Source organism: Mercenaria mercenaria, chromosome 10, assembly GCF_021730395.1.
Source record: "Mercenaria mercenaria strain notata chromosome 10, MADL_Memer_1, whole genome shotgun sequence".
In the NCBI taxonomy this organism is placed as follows: Eukaryota; Metazoa; Mollusca; class Bivalvia; order Venerida; family Veneridae; genus Mercenaria; species Mercenaria mercenaria.
In genome coordinates this window covers 50,063,454-50,087,534 of record NC_069370.1, presented here as the reverse complement: position 1 = coordinate 50,087,534, position 24,081 = coordinate 50,063,454, and the positions used below count along the sequence as shown (strand labels likewise).

The window sequence follows — 24,081 nt, the reverse complement described above, 5'->3', positions numbered from 1 at the left end:
AGGAACTTTAACAATACAGTAAAACACTGATCACTTAATGCTGCAAGGGTATGAGCAAAATTCTTGTGATCCTGGGTTCTGGGCAATCCAAACATAATAAATTTTAGAGAAAATGCTTGCGCATGAAATGCTTAAGTGGGCCCAGGTGCTCGAGTCATTCAGGCTCGAGGGAGTGGTGTTTCAACATATGTATTAACTGCTGAAATCTTAAGCTATAAGATTTATAAGATAATAACTATCATGCAGTGTTATTATGATATAAACAGATTAAACGAAGCTGAACCTCAAGAATATCTAACATTCTGAAAGTCAATACAGGCCTGAGAGTCTTTACTTCCATTTTTCTCACATGTTTTGATCATTAAATCTATAAGCTCAGCAAACCAAAGTTTTATGGAAATACGTTCCTTAAGTTAACCGACTCAAGTCTGGGTAAATGTGCAATTTAATGTCACTTCAAGAAATACTAAGAAACTTAAGTGAAACACGTGTTGGTTTCTGAATTTTTAACAGTAATTTCAAAGGATATGTTAATAGGAAATAATTGTTAAACATGTAACTTGCCAAAGGAAGACTGGTGGAATTTTCTATATATAACATTCATCATTACTGAGGAGTTTAACTTTGCTTCCTTTTTTACAACAGTACCTTTCTGAGACCCTTCAGATTGGTTGGATTTTCTGCGGTAGGTGCCCAAATTTTCACATCATGATCCAGTCCACTTGTTGCTAAAATCGGGGCATACGGATGTGGCTCCAGAACATTTATCTGAAATACAAGGAAACTGTAAATATTCCAAAGTTCTGTATTTGTTTTGTTTTTATACCTAAGTTATTAGTTTCTTTTATTCTATTTTCATCAGTGTACTTTGAGCTCATGCTGTCACTCATGTTTTACAAAACTTGTGCACATTCTTTAAAATTGCCCGTATTTTCTGAAATTTAGCATCTACTAGTTAAACTTGTTATAAACTTTAAGTCTTGTCAAAAGTGGCCATTTCTTAAAATCTTCTGTTGAAGTGCTATATCACGACATGTTCAAATATCATCAAGTTAATTAAGATACCTGAGACCCACAAATGTAATACAAACAAGCTGCGTTCCTATTTGATAACACTGCTCCAATGTTTGTTATCATGTCAAAGTCACAAAGGGAAGTGTGTGGTTTTTAATATGAAAATCAACACAACTTTTTACAACTGGAATTCCTGCTCAATTACTAACTTTCAACAATGAATTGTGACAGACGGATGGCCCCTGTGACCTTGACCATTGATGGTGTGACCCACAAAACAATAGGATTCATCTACTCTGTAAGTTCTATCACCCTATGAAGTTTAAAGGTTCTAGCTCAAATAGTTCTCAAGTTACTGACCGGAAATGGATCACCATGTTCTGGCCGCTGTGACCTTGACCTGTAATAGAGTGACCCCAAAACCAATAGAGGTCATCTACTGTGCATGGCCAATCATCCTACGAAGTTTCAACTTCTGTGTCAAGTGGTTCTCAAGTTATTGATCGGAAATGATTTTCCATGTTCAGGCCCCTGTGACCTTGACCTTTAAAAGTGTGACCCCAAAATCAATAGGGGTTATCTACTCTCCATGTCTGATCACCCTGTGAAGTTTCAACATTCTGGGTCAAGTGGTTCTCAAGTTATTGATCGGAAATGGGTTTTCCATGTTCAGGCCCCTGTGACCTTGAACTTTGACCTAGTCACCCCAAAAACAATAGAGGGTCACGTACTCCATAAGCCCCACCACCCTATGAAGTTTCTAGGTCAAATGGTTCTCCAGTTATTCAGGGCCTCCGCTGTCGATCGCCAATGTCGCCATTTGCGATAATTTTAAGAATTTGGCGCTAAATTTTGCGAACTGGCGAAAATAAGTGGCGCATAGTTTTTTTTCCTCGGCATTTGTTTTTTCTGTAGTGATATAAGCGGCCCAATAATTGGTTCCCGATACACATGTTTACCTAGACGTTGGTAGTGAATAAAATCGATAACCAGTCTAGGCAGTGTTGACAATTCGACTATTGAAGTTGGTTGACACTTTGAGAAGATAATTGCGTAATAATGTGTGAATTGATGATTAACCAGTAATCAAAACATCTGCCAGCTTGTATGTTTGACCTCTGCCGAGAATTCACCAAAATTAACGCCGCTTACGGTGTACTTTATGTGTTGCGATTTTTTACAAAAAAAAAAAAAAAAAAAGATCGACATGTTTGAGGCATGCAGTTGTATGACTGACGAATTTTAAATAAGTACGAAAGATACATTTAATTTGTTAGTTTTTGCAAGATAATTTTGTAATTCCTCAGTTTTCATAAAAGATTTTAACGATGGATCCGAAAACAAAAACACATCGACCTCAATTTGTATCCTGGACCTGGTTAATTTCTTTGAAATGTTCAGAAGCTGGAAGATATCACTTGCTACCATGGCTTCTTAAAAATCATTAGACAAGTGTTCAACTCGACCTTTTAGAATAGAAAAAAATCCGAATTTTCCTTTCCGAAAATAAATGAGTCCTGAAAAATTGGTAATTCTGACCAAAGAGCTATAAAAATAAAAATTACTTCTACAATAAACTAATGCACCTTCAAAACTTGTTATTATTCCTAATGAAATTATTTACAATATTTTATTTCTCTATGCACACTATGACAGCCAACTAAGAGAAATAAAAGTGGCTCAGAACTTTGGCTCAAAAATGGCTCTAAAGTGGCTCCAACTTTTTCAAATTGGCGAAAAGGTTGGCGACAAGTATGAAAAACCCAGAGGAGGCCCTGGTTATTGGTCGGAAATGAAGTGTGACAGACGGACGGACAGGGCAAAAACAATATATATACACATTAGGAAAATCTATGAACAAATTGTTTTGAATCTACAGAATACAGTTCTTAATTTACACTATCTTAAGACCAAACAGTTAAAATCCACTTACAACTCCACCTTCATCCCCCTCCATATACTGTACAATATTCTCTGTAGCCTTATCCCAAAGAAAGATGTTGCCACAATCACTTCCGCTGACGATAAACTCACTGTTTGGACCGTAGAAATTGACGCCTTTAACAGTCTGGTTATTTCTATGTCCTCGGTATCTATGTATGTAGTTAGCAGCATCTGAGTGTTCGTTACTGAACAGGTAGATATCTTCATCATTGTAAGTTCCCAATATCTCTGTAACAATAAAACAATCATATTCTAATAAATTGTAAACAGAAGCAAACATAACATATTCATGCAATTCTGTACTTTAGGATGCAAAACAGATTTTGTTAATCTTTTACTTCCTTGACCTTGGAGATTTGACTTCAGGTATTGCAATTAAAACCTTACAATACTATGCGGTATGGAATGCCGGTCACGACATGCTACTTGCCACTTGCTAGTTGCTATTTGCTAATTGCCACTTGTCATTTGCCACTTACGGCAGGCAAAATTTACATGCACACCGTTCAGAGTCAATCATAACGCGTGATTATTTCAATTTGCTAGTTGCCAGTTGCTAGTTGCTACATACCATTTGCTACTTGCTAATTGCCAGGCAATGTACTTTCATATAACAGTACTTTATTGTCTTACTAAAATATATTCTGATTATAATATCACTCTATTGTAAATGATAATGAGAGATGAGATAGTATTCTGTTAGGGCGTGTCGGTAAATGGTTCAGATTGTCTGCGCTGTACCTGTCCGTCATAGCTGCCCCTAAAACAATTGGTGCACTACTGTCATCCATCATCACAACAACATGGAGTGTTCAAGTAGATCGTGTTTTCCATGTTCCTAGGTTGACCTTTAAGAAAAAAATATTTATCGACTTCTGTTGTTGTTGGTTACTAACATTTAGCAAGGTCTCATATGCAAATCTTTCCAGTCGCCCTTGATCTCTGAACTTTACCTAGTCACCAATAATCAATAGAAACTTAACCCCCCATAGAATTTCAGTTAGCAATGTCTATTATCAGGGCCCTACCTTGACGCCATGGGAAATTTAGAGAAGTTGCTTCTATTTGCAACTGGGAAACAAAGTTGGCAATTTTTTTTCCTTTTTCTGTAGGATGAAGCGGCAATAATGAGTTCCCGAACACATTGCTTACATGCTTATAAATAAAATCATAACCGTTATCAGTTTCAATTCGATATTAATTGGTTGACATTGAAATAATAATAATGGTGAATTGATTTCAACACAGTAATCAATTGTACTGTTTTTACTCTGCCAAATGTTTAAGCCCATACTTTGTACACAAAACAAATCTTTAGCCATAAATAATCAAGTACATTAATTATTTTTGGATTATCTTTTATTCCCATTTCCTAAAGTTTTTACAGGTATCGGAAACAAAATCAATGTTAAATTTTTTATGTCCTGTCTAATTTACAAATGTATCAGAAGTGTAAAAACTCTCTCTATCTTAAAATATAACGTTTTCTAATGACCATAGAATAGAAAACAAAATCGCAATTTTTTTGAAAAAATGACCCTAAATTAATTTAGACTAAAAAATTAAAAATTACTTTACAATAAATTAATCCCTTTAACACATTTCAGAATTAACTACAATATTGTTGCTATTTTTATGCAAAAACAACAAAGAATTTAAAAGTGAGCTTTGTCGGGGCCAATAAATGGTTAAATGCTCATACTTTTTCAAATGGCGAAAAGTTGCAGATTAAGAAAATAAGTAAGGCAGGCCCAAGTTATTCAAAATAACGTGGGAGTGAACGGAGTGCTAACACTGTGATATAAATAAAAATTTCGAAAAATGATTTTAATCTGAAAACAATAATATCTAGACAAGTTAAAATCCACATACTCCACCTTCATCCTATAACGAGATTCCTGTTACCTTACCAGAAAATCCCAAGAGATAAACTCACTGTTTGACCGACAAATAAAAGTGGTATCATGTCCTCGGTCTATTTGTATTAGCGTCTCGAGTTTCGTAAGGTAGATTCTCCATTGTGAATCCAAAATCTCGGTAAATTTTCAATTGTCAGAAGCAACAAGTATCAGCAACTTTCGTACTTTAAATGCAAGACAGTTTTGTCAATCTACTTCCGCCGGAGATTGACAGTATTAGCATTAATTCAATACTATCGTATGGAATGCGTCAGATGTTTCTTCTAGTCAGTAATTTTTTTGATCGGCAGGCTTTCATGCACAGTTCGAGTCATCTAACTATTATTAATTTCTATTGCCATTCTATTGCTAATTACCTTGTACTTGCTATTCAATATCACATAAAGCATGCTCTAGTTAAAATATTACTGATTATCATGCACTCTATACAATGAAATGAGAGATGATAACTATTGTTGTTCATGGGACTACAGTTTCGCTGCGCGTCCGTCCGTCATCCTGTGTATGCACATTGTGTGCAGACTTTACTTTAACCAATGATCAGTAAATCAGCGCTTTATTGCGATTAGGTTTACTTTCACAAATATTTAGGGCGATTTTGAACTTCTTTTACTGGGCGCAAGGGCAAGTGATATAATCTCTGAATATCAATTTATGAACTTCGCCAAAACATCGTCCATGCTATTTGTGCATGGTGCATGTTAGGTTCTTTCAGAAAAAAAAATCCGCACAGTTATGGGACTTTGTTTCTTTATGGAATGCGGGTAGGGACATGCCAGTTGCTAGTTGCTACTTGCCAGTTGCTACTTGCCAGTTGCCACTTGCTAGTTGCCACTTGCTAATTGCTACTTGCCACTTGCTAATTGCTACTTGCTAGTTGCCACTTGCTAATTGCTAGTTGCCACTTGCTAATTACCACGCATCGTGCCAAATGCAATCATACGGTGTACATATAAATTTTACCCAACTTGCAAGTAGCAACTGGCAAGAAGCAACTAGCAACTGGCAAGTAGTAACTAGCAACTGGCATGTCGTGTAGACAGGTCACAAAAGTCTAAAAGGCAGACACAGTCTATATCAAAAACCCTGGCCTTTCCTGAAGATAATAAAATATCTGATATTTAATGTTAGCTTTCTGCTTGCCATTTCTCACTGCAATTAATTGTGACAGCTAGTGACAAATAGTAAATAAATTCAGCAACAATACAAGCTTTACATATATTTGGCTATAAAACTGTAAACATTTCTAACATTTTTCTCAAAGCTACTGGAGGCCAAGTCAAAAGCAACATTCTAAAACAAAAAATTTGTCATACCTGAACCATTGTAGTTGTAACATGCACATGTCACATTGGCTTTGATACTCTCGTTACCAGCCTCACGCTGAAAGTAGAAAATCATTAAATATTGAATATTTCAAGCTACAGAAACAAATTAATTGTTGTCCCTATAATATTGGTCAACTCAGAAGATTGTCTTCAGATTTATGTCACCCTTCTTTAGTACATGTATTACTTTACAGTAAAAAGGGTAGGCTAGCTAGTTTTATAAATGATGACATTGTCACACGGATGCTGGTGCTAGACATTTTATCATTTTCATACTATGTTAACAGTGTTCTGCTATATAGAACTTCTCAGTTAATCCATTATTTCTAATTGTTTATCAACACTTCTATAAGTTTTGACACATACTGATACTTCGACATACTGGTAAAACTGAAAGCATGCTGCTTTAAAGTTATAAAACTTGAGTTTCCAAACCAGTCAGAATTCCAGCATCTGATTGGTTAAATCTAATCTTAATCTTGAAACTGACCAATGGTAGGAAAGCATTCTGAGACTGGTCTCAAAACACAGTTAAATAAGCTAGAACATGTGTATAGAATAGACATTTAGAACAAAAAAAAAACAATAATCTAAAAGCCCATGTGTAAAATTCAAGTCTGATTGATCATTTTGTTAATAATAATATTCACATTTCTCTGCATCTGATTCTATTTCATACATGTTTACTACATTTTTTTCTCATTTTTTTTTAGTCTATCTCATTTCTGACTATATGTAGTTTTCATGAATTCTATTACAATAACATACTTACAATATGATCTGGAGCAAACTTCTTCAGTAATCCATTGTTGACCTCCTGTAAAATATTAATGACAAATTTCAACTAAGCAACAGAGGTGTAATTTCTTTCTTGATTTATCATTTTATATTTATTAAATCTTTCTGCAACTTATACAAGGGTCATGCATGAAATAATACAACTACTGCTGTAAATTCCTTATGTTTTAAGATAAATCAATAATTAAATGCAAATTAATCAACTGTTCTAGGATTGTTTCAGATTCAAGAGCTATTCTGGCAATTTGTCATTTTCCGTTGCTTAGCAGCAAAAGAATGCATGTTAACCCTGTCTGGCCACATGACATTAAAGGGTCTCATTAGAAGCCCCCTGAAGTTTTGATAAAAAATTCCTTTTCAAATTGACAAGGCACACTAATATGTTCGAGTACATACATGGTCACTGTCAAAAACAGCAAGTTTTTAAAACTGCTGCGAATATTTATATACAGTCATCTGTGAAAAATGCCCTCATTTATGGCCATAATTACACCTGCCATTGCGTTCTTAACTACAAAATAAATGAAGTAATCTAATACGATAATGTGTTATAATTCTGTCATAAAACTATTTATTTATATGTTTACCAGGAACATTTGCTTTCACATAGCGTCATTCCTCAAATAATTGTCACCTAGCACATGAAAATTTCTACAGAAATTGAAATTTGATATAATAAAACCCGACCATACAGCTAAGCAATGTTAAAGCAAAATGCACACTGGTTTAAATGATGAAATGCCTTATTTATTTTATACAAAATGCAATATCAAACAGTCATAAAATCAACATGTTATTCACAATTATTGTTATCAAAATTTTGGTCATGCTAGATGGGAGAATATCATAAACATGGACCTAGTGTTATACAAGTGGAACACATATCCATGGACTTTGCTCTTTGCTCCATGGCTTTCTTTTAGAACAAATCTGTAATAAGATGCATTAGATTTAAGCTGATTCCATACACTCTGAATTTAAGCTTTAAAGATATCTATTTTAGGTATGCGTAGATGTATTACTTACTGAATTATCATTCCATCCCTAGTACTTATTCAGTAACACAGCGAGGCTGAGACAGTTCCATGTGTGTATACCGTTATATGCTACTTGTTGATAATGCAAGACTAAATAAACTTTCATATTACCTTGGGTTGCAAGTGTGAGTTATGGGAGGGAATGGTCAGTATGTATGCAAACATTATCAAGAAACACGAAATAAAAGCTAAAAGAGTAAAGCAATTTTTTTTTGTGAGAAATGGGGAGGGGAGGATACAAAACTTCATAATAACATTTGTATGCTGAAACATTCCCATAAAGTTTCATTACTTCATTACTCCAGAGCAAATACTTTTTAAGATCTTACTGACCTCTAATAATTTTTGACTACCGGTAAGCTAAGGACCATAACTCCTGCAAAGAGAAATTCCAAAATCCAGGCGCATAACTTCATATGTTGAATAACAATCCTATAATGATTCATGATTCGAGGTCAAACTTTTTTTGAGATATGCAGGACACATATTCAGATAGATGAAGGTGAGTGGAGGTGGGGGTTGGGGTGGTGGGCACAAACAAGCATGAAATATTCTTCGGAGGAAGCATAACCAAGATGCTCCTTTTAAGGTTCTGCTCCTGCTCCTTCAAAATTCTGATTACATCCTTGCTTTTCCTAGATCTGCTTGTATCAAACTTTTTTACTTCGAAACAGTTTTTTTTTCAAGTCTTCCCTAGGTCTATAGAAATAATAATTAACAAGATTTACATACCTCATTAATTTTTCTCTTGTCATAAACTCGAACAAAGTGATCTCTTCCTCCAAGACAGAACTCGTTGGAATTCACGGGATTGGAATGGATAGAATAGATAGATACTTTCTTGTCATTCTCTTTTGTTGTCACTAACCTATCAGTACAATGATAACAAAATAATCATTTTGAACGTAAAACCTGGTCTGGGAAATTGTTATATTGAATTATTATCCAGAATAGGAGTATGAAAACTGCTGCAAAGTTGCAGGTTGAATTAAATTTGTACTAATGGTGTTCTTTTTTCCAATAAAGACATGAGTCATCGGAACTACAACAGCAGAACAATAAAGACATGAGTCATCGGAACTACAACAGCAGAAAAATTACATGGTAATGAAAATAGCTTTAGTCATAAATATATTAAACAGCAGATGAAATGATTTAACCTTTATCCTGCTTAATTTGTAAAATGGACTGGTCCATCATTCAATTTGGACAGTACCACTTATTATTACTTATACAAGGGGTGTTCACTGAAAATTTACTGACTGAATAGCGAACAGTGCAGACCATGATTAGCCTGCATGGATTGTTTTGATGCATTTGCAATAATGTCCCAGTGCTGAAATTTCACAAAACTAGGTGGAACATAGTTTTTAGCAATTGTTTATTTTTATTTCTTTACAAATGGCATTCTCTTTGAAATGGGGACAACTTTGAGAATATTAATTTTTTAAGTATCCAGGCGTACAGGACAGTACAATAGAACATGTAATGGACAGGTGGACTGTTGGTAAAGATGTTGTTTGTTAATCAAATATTTCTGTGTTTTGATGATATACACCTCAACCTGAAAAACTTGCACTATAAATCCACATATTTTTTTATAACACTTACTTGTTAGGTTTGTCAATTCTCAAGTCAATCTCATAGGTCACTGCATCTTCCCCAGCACTGAGTACAACATGAGGAGAGTCCATTTCCAAGGCAAGCTGAAATCATTCAAGAATGATCTGAAATTGTTTCAATCTACCCTTTTTCCTAAACTACAGAATGACTCTGGCTTTCTCCTATAGAATTTAACACCTGTGAAATGCTAACTGTAAAAATAACTTTCAGTTAACAGTTCTCAACAGTATTTCACATGGCATCTCTTCTGTAGGCTATTGTATAATTATACATAATTACCTGTCATGCATAATAATTTACAGCTACAATATAGCTAAGGTAAAAGTCCTGTTATCATCCTAAAAGGGGCTTAAAGACGTGCCAAAAAACCTGTATTCTTTTGTATTTCCTTGATGGTAATTATACATGCTTTGCATGAAGAAAATGAGAAATATCAAGTATCTAGTTACAAACTGACAGTGACATGTATCATGAAGGCCAAGACGATGTGTTTAAAGCCCTGCTCCATGGCTATTCAAATTCTTTTGTGTGTATGCAACCCATGATTACAACAGGTAACAGTTAATGGCCACGCGCCACATTTTAGCATGTAAAACCACTAAAAGGTAGGACTGGAGCAGGTCTTTAATGCATAATTAAATATATTGTAGTATGCAAAGTACTTGATGAATTAAGGTGAGTTTACACACACTTTTAACACTATTTTTATATATTTACACATGAACTTAAGTACAGCATGAGATGTAAAGCAAAGACTTCTCACATTTGTTTACATATTATTTTCTATGTTTATAGAACTATACTGAAAAGATAATGACTGAATAAGTTTGCAGATGAAGTTTTGAAAACACATTAATTCATGGAGGGCCTAAATTGTCCACCTGTCATCTTGTACAATAATAGCTGAATTATACCAGTATTAGACCTTTATCACGGACACGGACATGGAAATGTAAATGTAAACTTACTCTGTACAGCGGTCAAATTTGAGGGGTTTTCTCAAACATATTATTGGAATCATGGTAACCTATTGTACTTAGTGTGTATCGAGAATATGTATAATTATAATTACAGCGCATCGTCTTTTAAATTGTGTAGAGGTAAAGTTTAATCCTGTAAAGTTGCATGCTGTACATACTTACAAAAACAGTGATCTTTGACGTATTTGTAACTGTTTGGGAAAGGATGGGGTGCTCTCAATCTGACTAAAGTACTTGATCTTCTAAACGAAGATCTGAGAACGACCCATTCACATTCGTCTTCTGTATATTTTGGATTTCCAAGATTGCTATTTTTATTTTCGCAAATCTATTTTTGTTTGAACCAATCAGACAACTTGTTCGAAAGTCAGAGTAAGAAAAATTTGCAGTTAAACCAGGGCTCGAACCCGGGACCTCTCGCTTACAGAGCAAGAGCGCTACCGACAGAGCTAACCGGCTATCTGACATTTTTCTACATGAAAATAGTTAATCAAATACCAAGGCTTTTTATAGCTTGCAAAATGTTGTAAGTTAACTTTTAATTGGCTAGCGGAAGGGTTGTCAGAACGAGGCCATCAATAGCTCGTTGTCAGATCCTATGCGTAGCGTAATAGGAGATGTACTTTAGTCAGATTGGGGTGCTCTAAAACAACTAAAAGATACACAAGGAATTAAAAAAGAAAGGAATATGAATAGAAATTACAAAGATAACTGACGGTCGGTGTAGGAGTGTAATTAGGTGGTTTAACGATATGGGTGTTGGGACAATACTTAAAAAATAGAACAACATAAAACTTATTTGTTTGTTGTCTCATGTTTTGGTAGTCAGGGTGTAAGAGTCAGAGGGATGGAGGAAGATAGATATTTAGAAACAATATCAGCTATAACATGGCCTGTAAAACGGAAGTTAAGTTTTGCAATATATTCCACTCCGGTTGGTAAAATATTGGTATTTCACAGAAACAGTACCTATTTATTTCAGAAGCTTACTTTATTATAAAATAAATAATGTGGTTTAATGTTTGTTCTTACTTGCCTATTTGCACTTTTGAGATACGAGACGAAGCCATTGCCAGTTGTACAGGCGTAAAGATTTGGAGCATATCAGAAATTTATCCTTTAACAAGACCAGTCCTTAAGAAATGATGCTTTTTTATTATAGTGATTGTAGTAAGAAGGCATTGAGAAGGTTGACTTAAACATTGAACCAACACTTTTACAAAATATAAGGTTTAATGATTATAGGGGCAGTTACTAGAAAAATTTAGAAGATGGCCAACTTTGACCCGAGAGCAAAGAGCAAAACCGACACAGACGTCGGTATGAATACATATTATAGAAATCCTTATTCGCTTAAATTGACTGAGCTTAATTACAGTAAATGACAACGAGATGTTATGAAAAAAAACTTTGTTTATACGCAGCTTTCTAATATAGAAAGGCTTGGATATAAATAGGGTAGCTGCTTGTTTGTTACTGAAAATAGAAAAATGGTTTTCGGTCAAGAGTTTAGAATGACATATTATCACCAAACATGAGAAATAACATAGTTAAAAAAACACCAGCTTGCAATTACATTAGAGCTGTTTGGATCAAAGTTCAAAGTTGCTGTATCTAAATTAATAGATAATGTTCTGCCATAAACTATACTTATTTGAGTGAAAAGACCTAGTAATGGTCTGTTTGAGTTGAGGTCAGAATTGTTTTACCTATACAAAAAAAAAACAAAAAAAACCAAACACTTACCAATGAATTTAGTTCAAAATGTATTTACTGCCACTACGATGAACGCGTTGCTTGCCGATAGGCTGTCAAAATAATTCTCAAAAATTTCAAAAGTAAAACATGTTATTTTATCAAATGGCAGACAATAAATAAAAGTACAGGTATGTGACGTTTGATTAAACTGAACATGGTATTTTTTTCATCTGATGTATATGTAGATATAATGTGTTCGTCTGAGTTCTCCTTGTGGATAAGATTTATTCGCAGCAGAGGACAGCACTGCCAAGAATTATAAAGATATGTTGTGCCTTGATAATTATAATTACGCGAAAAGCTTTATTATATTAATATCTTAAAAAAAAAAACAAACTCCTGTGGTTACATTTTTTTGTGTTTTGAGAAAAACCCCAGATATTGACCATAGTACATAGTACGATTACATTGTCCGTGTCCGTTATAAAGGTCTATTATCAGTATGATTTGCACGAAGTTCATGTGGGAGGAAAAAGTAGGTCACTAGGTCGTGGTGGGTCTTCAACATCCAATTTTTAATCAATAGCTAACATTGTTTCATTAATATCTTTTGTTAATATGCTGAGATTCTTTATGGCACCTGAAATATCCAATTTTATAACTATGTGAATGACGAAGGGCAGTCTTTGTTGTGCCTGAGGGCTAGCTCGACCCTTCTGCCAAGAATTTATATTTTAGTGGTAGATGTGGGTTTGTTCTTGGGGTGCTACACTCCTGGGATCACTTATCTGTCTCCCAGAATAAACACTGAAACAAAGAAGTATTTCTTATCTTAGATAATATTTATTATTCACCATAACAAAGTAAACTAGAGATGCTTTTGAGAAAAGCGCATGTCTCCCACAACTGCCCCTATGAAAATGTTAGTTTCTCTAGATGTTTTAGACGAGTGGATCCAATTAGATGGTCTGGATGAGTGGATCCAATCAGTAATTCAAGGGCCATAAATCAAAAGTGCCTGGGCGGATTTGGCTAGTTATCAAACTTGGGTAAGGTCTTATGGCCAAACACATTTTGTTCAAGTTTGGTGAAGATCGGATGAGAAATGTTCGACTTAGAGAGCGGACAAGAGTAAACAGACAGATTTTTTCGGCAATTCAAGGGCCGTAACTCTAAAATGCCTGGACCGATTTGGCTAAGCATCGAACTTGGCCGAGGTCTCATGGTCAAACATATTTTGTTCAAGTTTGGTGAAGATCGGATGAGAAATGTTCGACTAAGAGTGCAGACAAGCGTAAAAAGGCCAATTTTTCAATAATTCAAGGGCCGTAACTCCAAAATGCCTGGATCAATTTGGCTAGTTATCGAACTTTGCCGAGGTCTCATGGTCAAACACATTTTGTTCAAGTTTGGTGAAGATCGGATGAGAAATGTTTGATTAAGAGTGCGGACAAGCGTAAAAAGGCCAATTTTTCGATAATTCAAGGGCCGTAACTCCAAAATGCCTAGACCGATTTGGCTAGTTATCGAACTTGGCTGAGGTCTCATGGTCAAACACATTTTGTTCAAGTTTGGTGAAGATCGGATGAGAAATGTTTGATTAAGAGTGCGGACATGAGTAAAAAGGCCAATTTTTCGATAATTCAAGGGCCGTAACTCCAAAATGCCTGGACCGATTTGGCTAGTTATCAAACTTGGACGAGGTCTCATAGTCAAACACATTTTGTTTAAGTTTGGTGAAGATTGGATGAGAAATATTCGAATTAGAGTGTGGACAAGAGTAAAAAGACCGATTTTTGGTAATTCAAGGGCCATAACTCCAAGAAGCCTGGACCGATTTGGCTAGTTATCGAACTTGGCTAAGGTCTTATGGTCAAACACATTTTGTTCAAGTTTGGTGAAAATCGGATGAGAAATGTTTGACTTAGAGTGCGGACAAGCTTTGTGACAGACACACACACAGACAGACTGGAGTTAATCAATATGTCTGCCACACCAATGTGTGGTGGGAGACATAATATCTATATGTATGCATTCATATCAAGAAGGCAAGTAAAATGAAGCATTTACACTTGTTCTCGATTATTGCAATACAAAGACATAAAGGTTAGTACAATTCAGGTTGGGGACAGGAGTATACAAGGATAACGGTAATTAGGGTTATAGGATGGAAAAGATGTAGGGATTTATAATTAAGCATATTTGGGTGTAATTGTTACAATGAATCTTAAAAGGGTGTACGATTTTAGTAGGGTTTATATTTTATTAAAGAAGATGTAAAACAATTAAATTCAAAACAACACCGTCATGCCCTATGACATGAACACAAGCCCTGTATTGACATTTTAGGTCTTTACAGACACACTTGTGTGCATCACATTTGCTCAGTAACATTTACAATTCCTTTACAGGGTGGTGTGGATGACAACTATGTAGACTGAGTAAACAATTGTGATAATTTAATTTTTGGTAATATTCACTAATAATGCCGCTAACTCTTGCTAAATCAATATTTTTGTAAAAATTAAACTGCAGCTTGTCCTAAAACATGCACACTCAACATTTAACTTTAAATAAGGCTGTTTACCCAAAATCACTATTAGAATACAGCAACTGTGAAAATCATCCAATTTACAGAATATATGGAACTGCACCCATGTGAAGCTTCTTTTGTAATATAAGCACCCCTGGGTTGGTCTTTCCTTTACATTTCAAATGACAGTAAGTAAACAATTACCTTGTGAGCAGCACCCCTATGCTGTGCTACTTTTTTCGTTCCTTTACAGACCCCTGTTGACGACAGATCTGCCAGTCGTACTTGACCATCTCGGGCACAGCTGACCACATGGCAATCTCCACTGAACGGCATAAATTTAGCCTGAAATGGTCCCAAACACATGTACAAAATGATTAAGGGTTTCTCTACTCACAAAAAATATTGTATATTTAAAAACCAATTTTCATCGAACTTGTGAATAACAAAATCAGCTTAGCTCAAACACTTTCCTTTCTTCAGAACTTAAAACCAACATTTACCACAACTTCATCCAAACAAGAGGACCATGATGGTCCTGAATCGCTCACCTGCCCCCACATGAACTGAGTATGACGTCGTTTTTTTCTATTATTTGACATAGTGACCTAGTTTTTGAGCTCATGTGACCTACTTCTGAACTTGACCTAGATATCATCAAGATGAACATTCAGACCAACTTTCATACAGATCCCATTAAAACTATGGCCTCTAGAGTGGTCACAAGGTTTTCCTATTATTTGACAGGTCTACTAACCTAGTTTTTGACCGCATGTGACCCATTTTCAAACTAGACCTAGATATTATCAAGATGAACATTCTGACCAATTTTCATGCAGATCCCATGAAAAATATGGCCTCTACAGAGGTCAGAAGGTTTTTCTATTATTTGACTTACTGACCTAGCTTTTGACCGTACGTGACCCAGTTTCGAACTTGACCTACATATCATCAAGATGAACATTCTGACCAATTTTCATACAGATCCCATGAAAAATAAGACCTCCAGAGAGGTCACAAGGTTTTTCTATTATTTGACCTTATGACCTAGTTTTGGACTGCACGTGACCCAGTTTCAAACTTGACTTAGATATCATCAAGGTAAACATTCTGACCAATTTTCATGAAGATCCCATGAAAAATATGGCCTCTAGGGAGGTCACAAGAATTTTCTATTTTTAGACCTACTGACCTAGTTTTGGACCGCAGTTGACCCAATTTCGAACTTGACCTAGATATCATCAAGATGAACATTCTGACCAAGTTTCATGCAGATCCCATGAAAAATATGGCCTCTACAGAGGTCACAAGGTTTTTCTATTATTTGACCTACTGACCTAGTTTTGGATCGGACGTAACCCAGTTTCGAATCTGACCTAAATATCATCAAGATGAACATTCTGTCCAATTTTCATGCAGATCCCATGAAAAATATGACCTCTAGAGAGGTCAAAAGGCTTTTCTATTATTTGACCTACTGACGTAGTTTTTGACCGCAGCTGACCCGGTTTCGAACTTGACCTAGATATCATCAAGATGAACATTCTGATCAACTTTCATGCAGATCCAATGAAAAATATGGCCTCTACAGAGGTCACAAGGTTTTTCTATTATTTGACCTACTGACCTAGTTTTTGACCGGACGTGACCCAGTTTCGAACTTGACCTAGATATCATCAAGATGAACATTCTGACCAATTTTCATGCAGATCCCATGAAAAATATGACCTCCAGAGAGGTCACAAGGATTTTCTATTATTTGACCTACTGACCTAGTTTTTGATGGCACGGACCCAGTTTCGAACTTGACCTAGATATCATCAAGGTGAACATTCAGACCAACTTTCATGAAGATCTTGTGAAAAGTATGGTCTCTAGAGAGGTCACAAGGTTTTTCTATTTTTAGACCTACTGACCTAGTTTTTGATGGCGCGCGACCCAGTTTCGAACTTGCCCTAGATATCATCAAGGTGAACATTCTGACCAACTTTCATAAAGATCCCATTAAAAATGTGACCTCCAGAGTGGTCACAAGCAAAAGTTTACGGACGGACGGACAACGGACGCAGCGCAATCACAAAAGCTCACCTTGACCCACTTTCAAACTTGTCACTTTGTGACAGGTGAGCTAAAAAGCAAAATTTGTCCACACAATGTATTGTACTACATTTACATAATGTTAAAAATATTACCTGAAACACATTACTTCGATGACCGCTGTCATACACAAGGGCAGGACGGTTGTGAATCCAGTTCCATATTACAATATTCAAATCATCAGAACCACTGGCTAACAAAGTCCCTGAACAAACAATGCAGAAAATTGTCAAAGAAAAACAAAAAAAATCTAGAGACTGTTTCTCACAAAAAACATATGTCCTCCACCACTTAACATGCAGAAATTGTTAAATGCCTCAAAGGACTGTAACTCTGCTAAAAGTCACTGAACCAGAACATGATATGCTAACTAGGCTTGCCATTGATAAGGTTTAGTGGAAATTTGCCCATCGTGTAAGAGAAGTTGCCAAAAACAAATACAGGGCCATAACACCCCTGAAAATAACTGAAACAGAGAATGCCTATAATATGCACAATAAGACTTGGCACGGGTCACTCTTGTAACGTTTGGTGTAAATCTGCTTTACAACATAATAAGAGAACTAAAACATCATAAAGTTTGACAAGTCATGGACAATAACTCTGCTGAAAAACACTGAACCCGAACATGACTGGGACATGCACGACTACGCTTTGCAATGATCACTTTTGTAAAGTTTGCAATTCCTCCTGGTGATATCAGAGCAGTTGCCCAGACAAGGTAAAATATACCAAAACATTACTCCACTGAAATAGAACATGCCATAAATATGCATAAAGAGGCTTGGCACTGACCACTGAAAGTTTTGATGGAAATCTGCCAAATAATACAAGAGAAGTGGCTAAAACATCATAAAATTGAATGAATCAAGGGGAATAGCTCTGCTGAAAATCATAGAATCAAACAAAATTGTCAATAATCACTCCTGAAAGGTCTGGTGGAAATCTGTCCAATAATGTAAGAGAAGTGGCCAAAACATCATAAAAATTTTATGAATCAAGGGCCATAACTACACTGAAAATCATCAAACTGAAATGTCAAAGAACTGTATAAAAAGGCTTGACAATGATCACTCACGTAAACTTTGGTGTAGATCTATCTAGTGGTGTCGGACAAGTTGCATGGGCAAACTTTGTGACATGGCGCAGGTGGACAGACAGACTGACAGCACTGAGTCAATATGTTGACATCCCATAAATATATGGTTGTAACTTTTACTTGTGACCTTTTATGACCTATACATTTTCAGAAACTGCATTCAAAGGGCCATAATCAGAACGTAAAATCATAATTTATGACCCTGTTTAAAATGACATTTTGTTAATAATATACTTACAACCCATTTGACGGTCAATTTTATGAATATCTACTGAAGTAAAAGGTTGTATCTGCCACTTACAACCTTTATGACTGCATAATTATTATTTCATTCTGGATACAACAATTAGATGGTAAATAGGTTGTAAGTAGCAGATACTACCTTTCGTTACTATGTTGTAACAAGGTGTAAATACAATTTCTTAAATACCCTCAGTTTGATAAATATATTATGACAATCATTACTGTCAGTATTTAAAAGACTTCACAATGAGGTTTTAATAGGATTACATACAGTTTTGGTGAGATATCTGTAAATCAATCAAAATATATAGTTTCCAAAGTTCCGTTTTTCACTTACAACGTATATTTCTGGGAAGTCAATGTCTTCCCTACTACATGTGGGAGACATCTCTAAACTTTTTGATTTTCAGCAATAACATAATTCCAGTTATTCTGGTTATTTTTAAACAAAATATGCCTAGCAGTTATTAACTCGCACAATTCTGTTTCAAGAATTAGATATAATTCTACATACACATTGAAGGTGGTCAATCACATTAATTTTGAGCAACATTTTATGACATTTTTCAGTTTCCATATTTTGTTACAGATATATTTAAGGAATAAAAAGACCCATTACATAGAGTTTGATCCCTATTGCAAATGTATATTTTATTCCTTTTTACAAAATTTTGTAATTACCTCCCTTTACTATACAGTCAGGGGTGTAACTGTTTTAAGTTATGTAACCTATTTCAGTTATTTTTTCAAGCATTTTATAACCTGTATTAGTTATAAAATATAAGTTAACTCAGGTAAGTTATTCAAAAAAAGTCTTTTTGCTGTTCTCACAAAGTGACCTATACAATGAAATAAGTAGCAATCTGTGGTTAATCAAATTCTCTTTTAGTCTGATCATGACCTGATAAACGTAACCGGATGCTAAGAGTTTTATAGCTTTAAACCTTTTGCATAAAACTTTATCAGCCTTGCGGTAAAAAGTTTTACTGCATAGCTGGAAAGATAAGAGTTCAAGGATTCAGGAAATAATTGCATTAGTCACATTCAAAATGAGGAATTGGCACAGGAGGGCTTTGTAATATTTTATGACGGTCGCACATTAAACCGGAATCCACCTGAAAACCGGAATACACTGGAATACACGTTGAATAACCGGAATACACCTGTATTTTTTAATTTAAAGGTATTTTTGAAGTGTTTTTGATATAATTCAATCATATATATCATAAATAATTAACATACGAAAGGAAAATAAAATACGTTCTTGCAAAATGATTTTATAAGAGAATGAAATTCGGCGACCACGCGGAAAATTATCATAACCGAAATACACCTGTATTTTATTAAACAAGAGGACCATGATGGTCCTGAATCGCTCACCTCTTCCCACACGATCCAGTTTTGAGAATGACGTCGTTTTTTCTATTATTTGACATAGTGACCTAGTTTTTGAGCTCATGTGACCCAGTTTTGAACTTGACCTAGATATTATCAAGATAAAAATTCTGACCAATTTTCATGAAGATCCATTGAAAAATATGGTCTCTAGAGAGGTCACAAGGTTTTTCTATTATTTGACCTATGGACCTAGTTTTCGAAGATACGTGACCCTGTTTTGAACTTTACCTAGATATCATCAAGGTGAACATTCTCACAAATTTGCATGAACATCTCGTGAAAAATATGGCCTTTAGAGAGGTCACAAGGTTTTTCTATTTTTATATCTACTGGCCTAGTTTTTGATCGCACGTGACCCAGTTTTGAAACTGACCTAGATATCATCAAGGTGAACATTCAGATCAATTTTCATGAAGATCCATTGAAAAATATGGCCTCTAGAGAGGTCAAAAGATTTTAATAATTTTAGACCTACTGACCTAGTTTTTGACCTTATGACCTAGTTTTGGACTGCACGTGACCCAGTTTCAAACTTGACTTAGATATCATCAAGGTAAACATTCTGACCAATTTTCATGAAGATCCCATGAAAAATATGGCCTCTAGGGAGGTCACAAGAATTTTCTATTTTTAGACCTACTGACCTAGTTTTGGACCGCAGTTGACCCAATTTCGAACTTGACCTAGATATCATCAAGATGAACATTCAGATCAACTTTCATACAGATCCCATGAAAGGTATGGCCTCTAAAGAGGTCACAAGGTTTTTTTATTATTTGACCTACTGACCTAGTTTTTTAAGGCACGTGACCCAGTTTCAAACTTGACCTAGATATCATCAAGGTGAACACTCTGACCAATTTTCATGAAGATCCATTCAAGGGTATGGCCTCTAGAGAGGTCACAAGGTTTTTCTATTTCAAGACCTACTGACCTCGTTTTTGATCGCAGTTGACCCAGTTTCAAACTTGACCTATACATCATCAAGATTAACATTCAGACCAACTTTCATAAAGATCCCATGAAAAATATGGCCTCTAGAGAGGTCACGTTTTTTCATTATTTGACCTACTGACCTACTTTTTGAAGGCACGTGACCCACTTTCGAACTTGACCTACATATCATCAAGATGAACATTCTGACCAATTTTTATGGAGATCCATTCATAAGTATGGCCTCTAGAGAGGTCACAAGGTATTTCTATTTTTAGACCTACTGACCTAGTTTTTGACCGCACATGACCCTGTTTCAAACTTGACCTAGATATCATCAAGATGAACATTCAGACCAACTTTCATACAGATCCCATGAAAAATCTGGCCTTTAGAGAGGTCACAAGGTTTTTCTATTATTTTACCTACTGACCTAGTTTTTGATGGCACGTGACCCACTTTCGAACTTGACCTAGATATCATCAAGATGAACATTCTGACCAATTTTCATACAGATCCCATGAAAAATATGGCCTCTAGAGAGGTCCAGGGTTCATACAGACAAGGCCAAGTCAAATTCAAGGACTTTTCAAGGACTTTTCAAGCACTAGTCTTATAGATTTCAAGGACTTATTCAACCATAATACCGTGTTACTACCTGCTGTGATTCTGCATCCCAAAACCTAATATGAAGATCCATCTGTTTTTCTTGCATCTTTTTATTTCAAGTTTCATCAATCAGAGCGACAAATGGTCCCCTGATCTTTTCAATCAGTAAGCTTTTAAAGTGGCCAAATACACAGATATAGGCAGTTTTTCTTTCACCAAGAGCAAACTTTTTCGCTATTTTACTGTCTGGAAACATGGTCTGAAATATTTTACTAATGTTTATATTGGACTTGTTTAAGGCATGTTTCTGGTTTGCATTGTCCATATAATTTCTGCTTTAAGTACATTATTTTTTTATACTTAGTTTGAAATACTAGCACTCGATGATGCAAACAGAATGGTAACTGTTTGTGGTGGGGGTACCGTAAGACTGTCACACACTTTCCCATTACGATAAGAATTGCGATTCATGCTCCATGACGAATTGACGCCATTTTATGTAGGGGAGACAACGCTAAACAGAAAGTACGAAACATTCGTACCCAAACTTTGCTTTCGTCCCGAACACATTCGACCTTTTTTTATTACGGCGTTTTCGTAGCTCTGCCCATTGTTCGAAAATTGCCATTTTATTCTAAAAGATTTACTTTTGGTTTTTGGGGAGATTTTAATTGTCTAGCATACGAGAAAATAAGAAATTCAAGTACTTTTCAAGGTCTTTGGGCAATTTTCAAGCACTTTTCAAGACAAATTGTGTTTTCAAGGACTTTTCAAGACTGCCCTTCATTTTCAAGTACTTTTCAAGCCTGTGCGAACCCTGTTTTTCTATTATTTGACCTACTGACCTAGTTTTTGATGGCACGTGACCCACTTTCAAACTTGACCTTAATATCATCAAGGTGAACATTCTGACCAATTTTCATGAAGATCTCATGAAATATATGGCCTCTAGAGAAGTCACAAGGTTTTTCTATTTTTAGATCTAGTGACCTAGTTTTTGAAGGCACGTGACCCAGTTTCGAACTTGATCTAGATATCATCAAGGTGACTGTTCTGACCACTTTTCATGAAGATCTTGTGTAATATATGGCCTCTAGAGAGGTCACAAGGTTTTTCTATTTTTAGACCTATTGACCTAGTTTTTGATGGCACGTGACCCAGTTTCGAACTTGACCTAGATATCATCAAGATGAACATTCTGACCAATTTTCATGAAGATTTTGTGAAATATATGGCCTCTAGAGAGGTCACATGGTTTTTCTATTTTTAGACCTACTGACCTAGTTTTTGATGGCACTTGACCCACTTTCGAACTTGACCTAGATATCATCAAGATGAACATTCTGACCAACTTCCATAAAGATCCCACAAAAAATGTGACCTCTAGAGTGGTCACAAGCAAAAGTTTACGGACGGACGGACTAACGCACGGACGGACGACGGACGACGGACGCTGTGTGATCACAAAAGCTCACCTTGTCACTATGTGACAGGTGAGCTAAAAATGGTATTTCTGTAAGTTTTTTGATATAATTCAATCAAATATATCATAAATAATTAACATACGAAAGGAAAATAAAATACGTTCACGCAAAATGATTTTATAAGAGAATGAAATTCGGCGACCGCGCGGGAAATTATCGTAACCGAAATACACCCGTATTTTATTAAAAAATGGTATTTCTTTAAGTTTTTTGATATAATTCAATCAAATATATCCTAAAGAATTAATATACGAAAGGAAAATAAAATACGTTCACGCAAAACGATTTTATAAGAGACCGAAATGCGGCGATCGCGCTGAAAATTATCATAACCGAAATACACGCGTATTATATTAATAAATGGTATTTTGTAGGGTTTAATGCAGAACTCATTCGTATATATTATGAATAATAAATTTACAAATGGAAAATATTGTTTTTTATTAACTTAATTATTTACTTTATAAACGCAAAACGAATTTATACGAGATCGAAATTCGGCTTACGCACGGGAAATTTCCATAACTGAAATACACTCGGCCTTTCTTTTTAAAGTAAATAGTATTTTAATATATGAACAATTTTTATAATTTTTGTAAGATGTAGAACGATGCTCAATCAGATTAAACATGAATGAGAGAAGTTAATTCTGTATACGAGATTATAACTCTACGATCTTACGGAAATAATGTACGCTTACGAGAATGACCCTAATCTAGAGTATACATATCTCCAAGAAAAAAAGTTTATTTATTTATGATCATCATCTGGCCTAATCGGGGTTTCTTCTGAAAGATTTTTAAAACCGGTCAAATGCTTTTTAGGTAAATAATAAACGTTGTCATGCATTCATATTGACTGCAAGACCGATTCCAAATCGGCATATTTTTAGAAAAATTCGATGCACTGATTCTTTTTGATTCTAAATCATTTTAGTTGATCATTGTAATTAATCGTCCGTCATAAACAAATCTGTTACAATCAATTAAATTACCAGTAATTGCAACCGGGATGTAAATTAAACAAGAGGACCATGATGGTCCTGAATCGCTCACCTCTTCCCACATGACCCAGTTTTGAGTATGACGTCGTTTTTTCTATTATTTGACATAGTGACCTAGTTTTTGAGCTCATGTGACCCAGTTTTGAACTTGACCTAGATATTATCAAGATAAAAATTCTGACCAATTTTCATGAAGATTCGTTGAAAAATATGGTCTCTAGAGAGGTCACAAGGTTTTTCTATTATTTGACCTATTGACCTAGTTTTTTACGGCACGTGACCCAGTTTCAAACTTGACCTAGATATCATCAAGGTGAACATTCTGACCAATTTTTATGGAG

The 24,081-nt window shown here is 35.3% G+C and overlaps 1 protein-coding gene across 1 annotated transcript in view; it reads right to left on the bottom strand.

The window, feature by feature from the left end:
• The window catches only part of LOC123561614 (DDB1- and CUL4-associated factor 8-like), a 42,464-nt gene that overhangs the window by 6,305 nt on the left and 12,078 nt on the right, over window positions 1-24,081 (bottom strand). The window contains exons 3-10 of the mRNA XM_045354108.2: window positions 17,067-17,176; window positions 15,079-15,219; window positions 9,652-9,746; window positions 8,773-8,908; window positions 6,978-7,022; window positions 6,194-6,260; window positions 2,948-3,186; window positions 649-768 (exon numbers count right to left, since the gene is read on the bottom strand). Of these exons, the coding sequence (XP_045210043.2) occupies window positions 649-768; window positions 2,948-3,186; window positions 6,194-6,260; window positions 6,978-7,022; window positions 8,773-8,908; window positions 9,652-9,746; window positions 15,079-15,219; window positions 17,067-17,176 (953 nt within the window). The remainder of the gene's footprint in view (window positions 1-648; window positions 769-2,947; window positions 3,187-6,193; window positions 6,261-6,977; window positions 7,023-8,772; window positions 8,909-9,651; window positions 9,747-15,078; window positions 15,220-17,066; window positions 17,177-24,081) is intronic.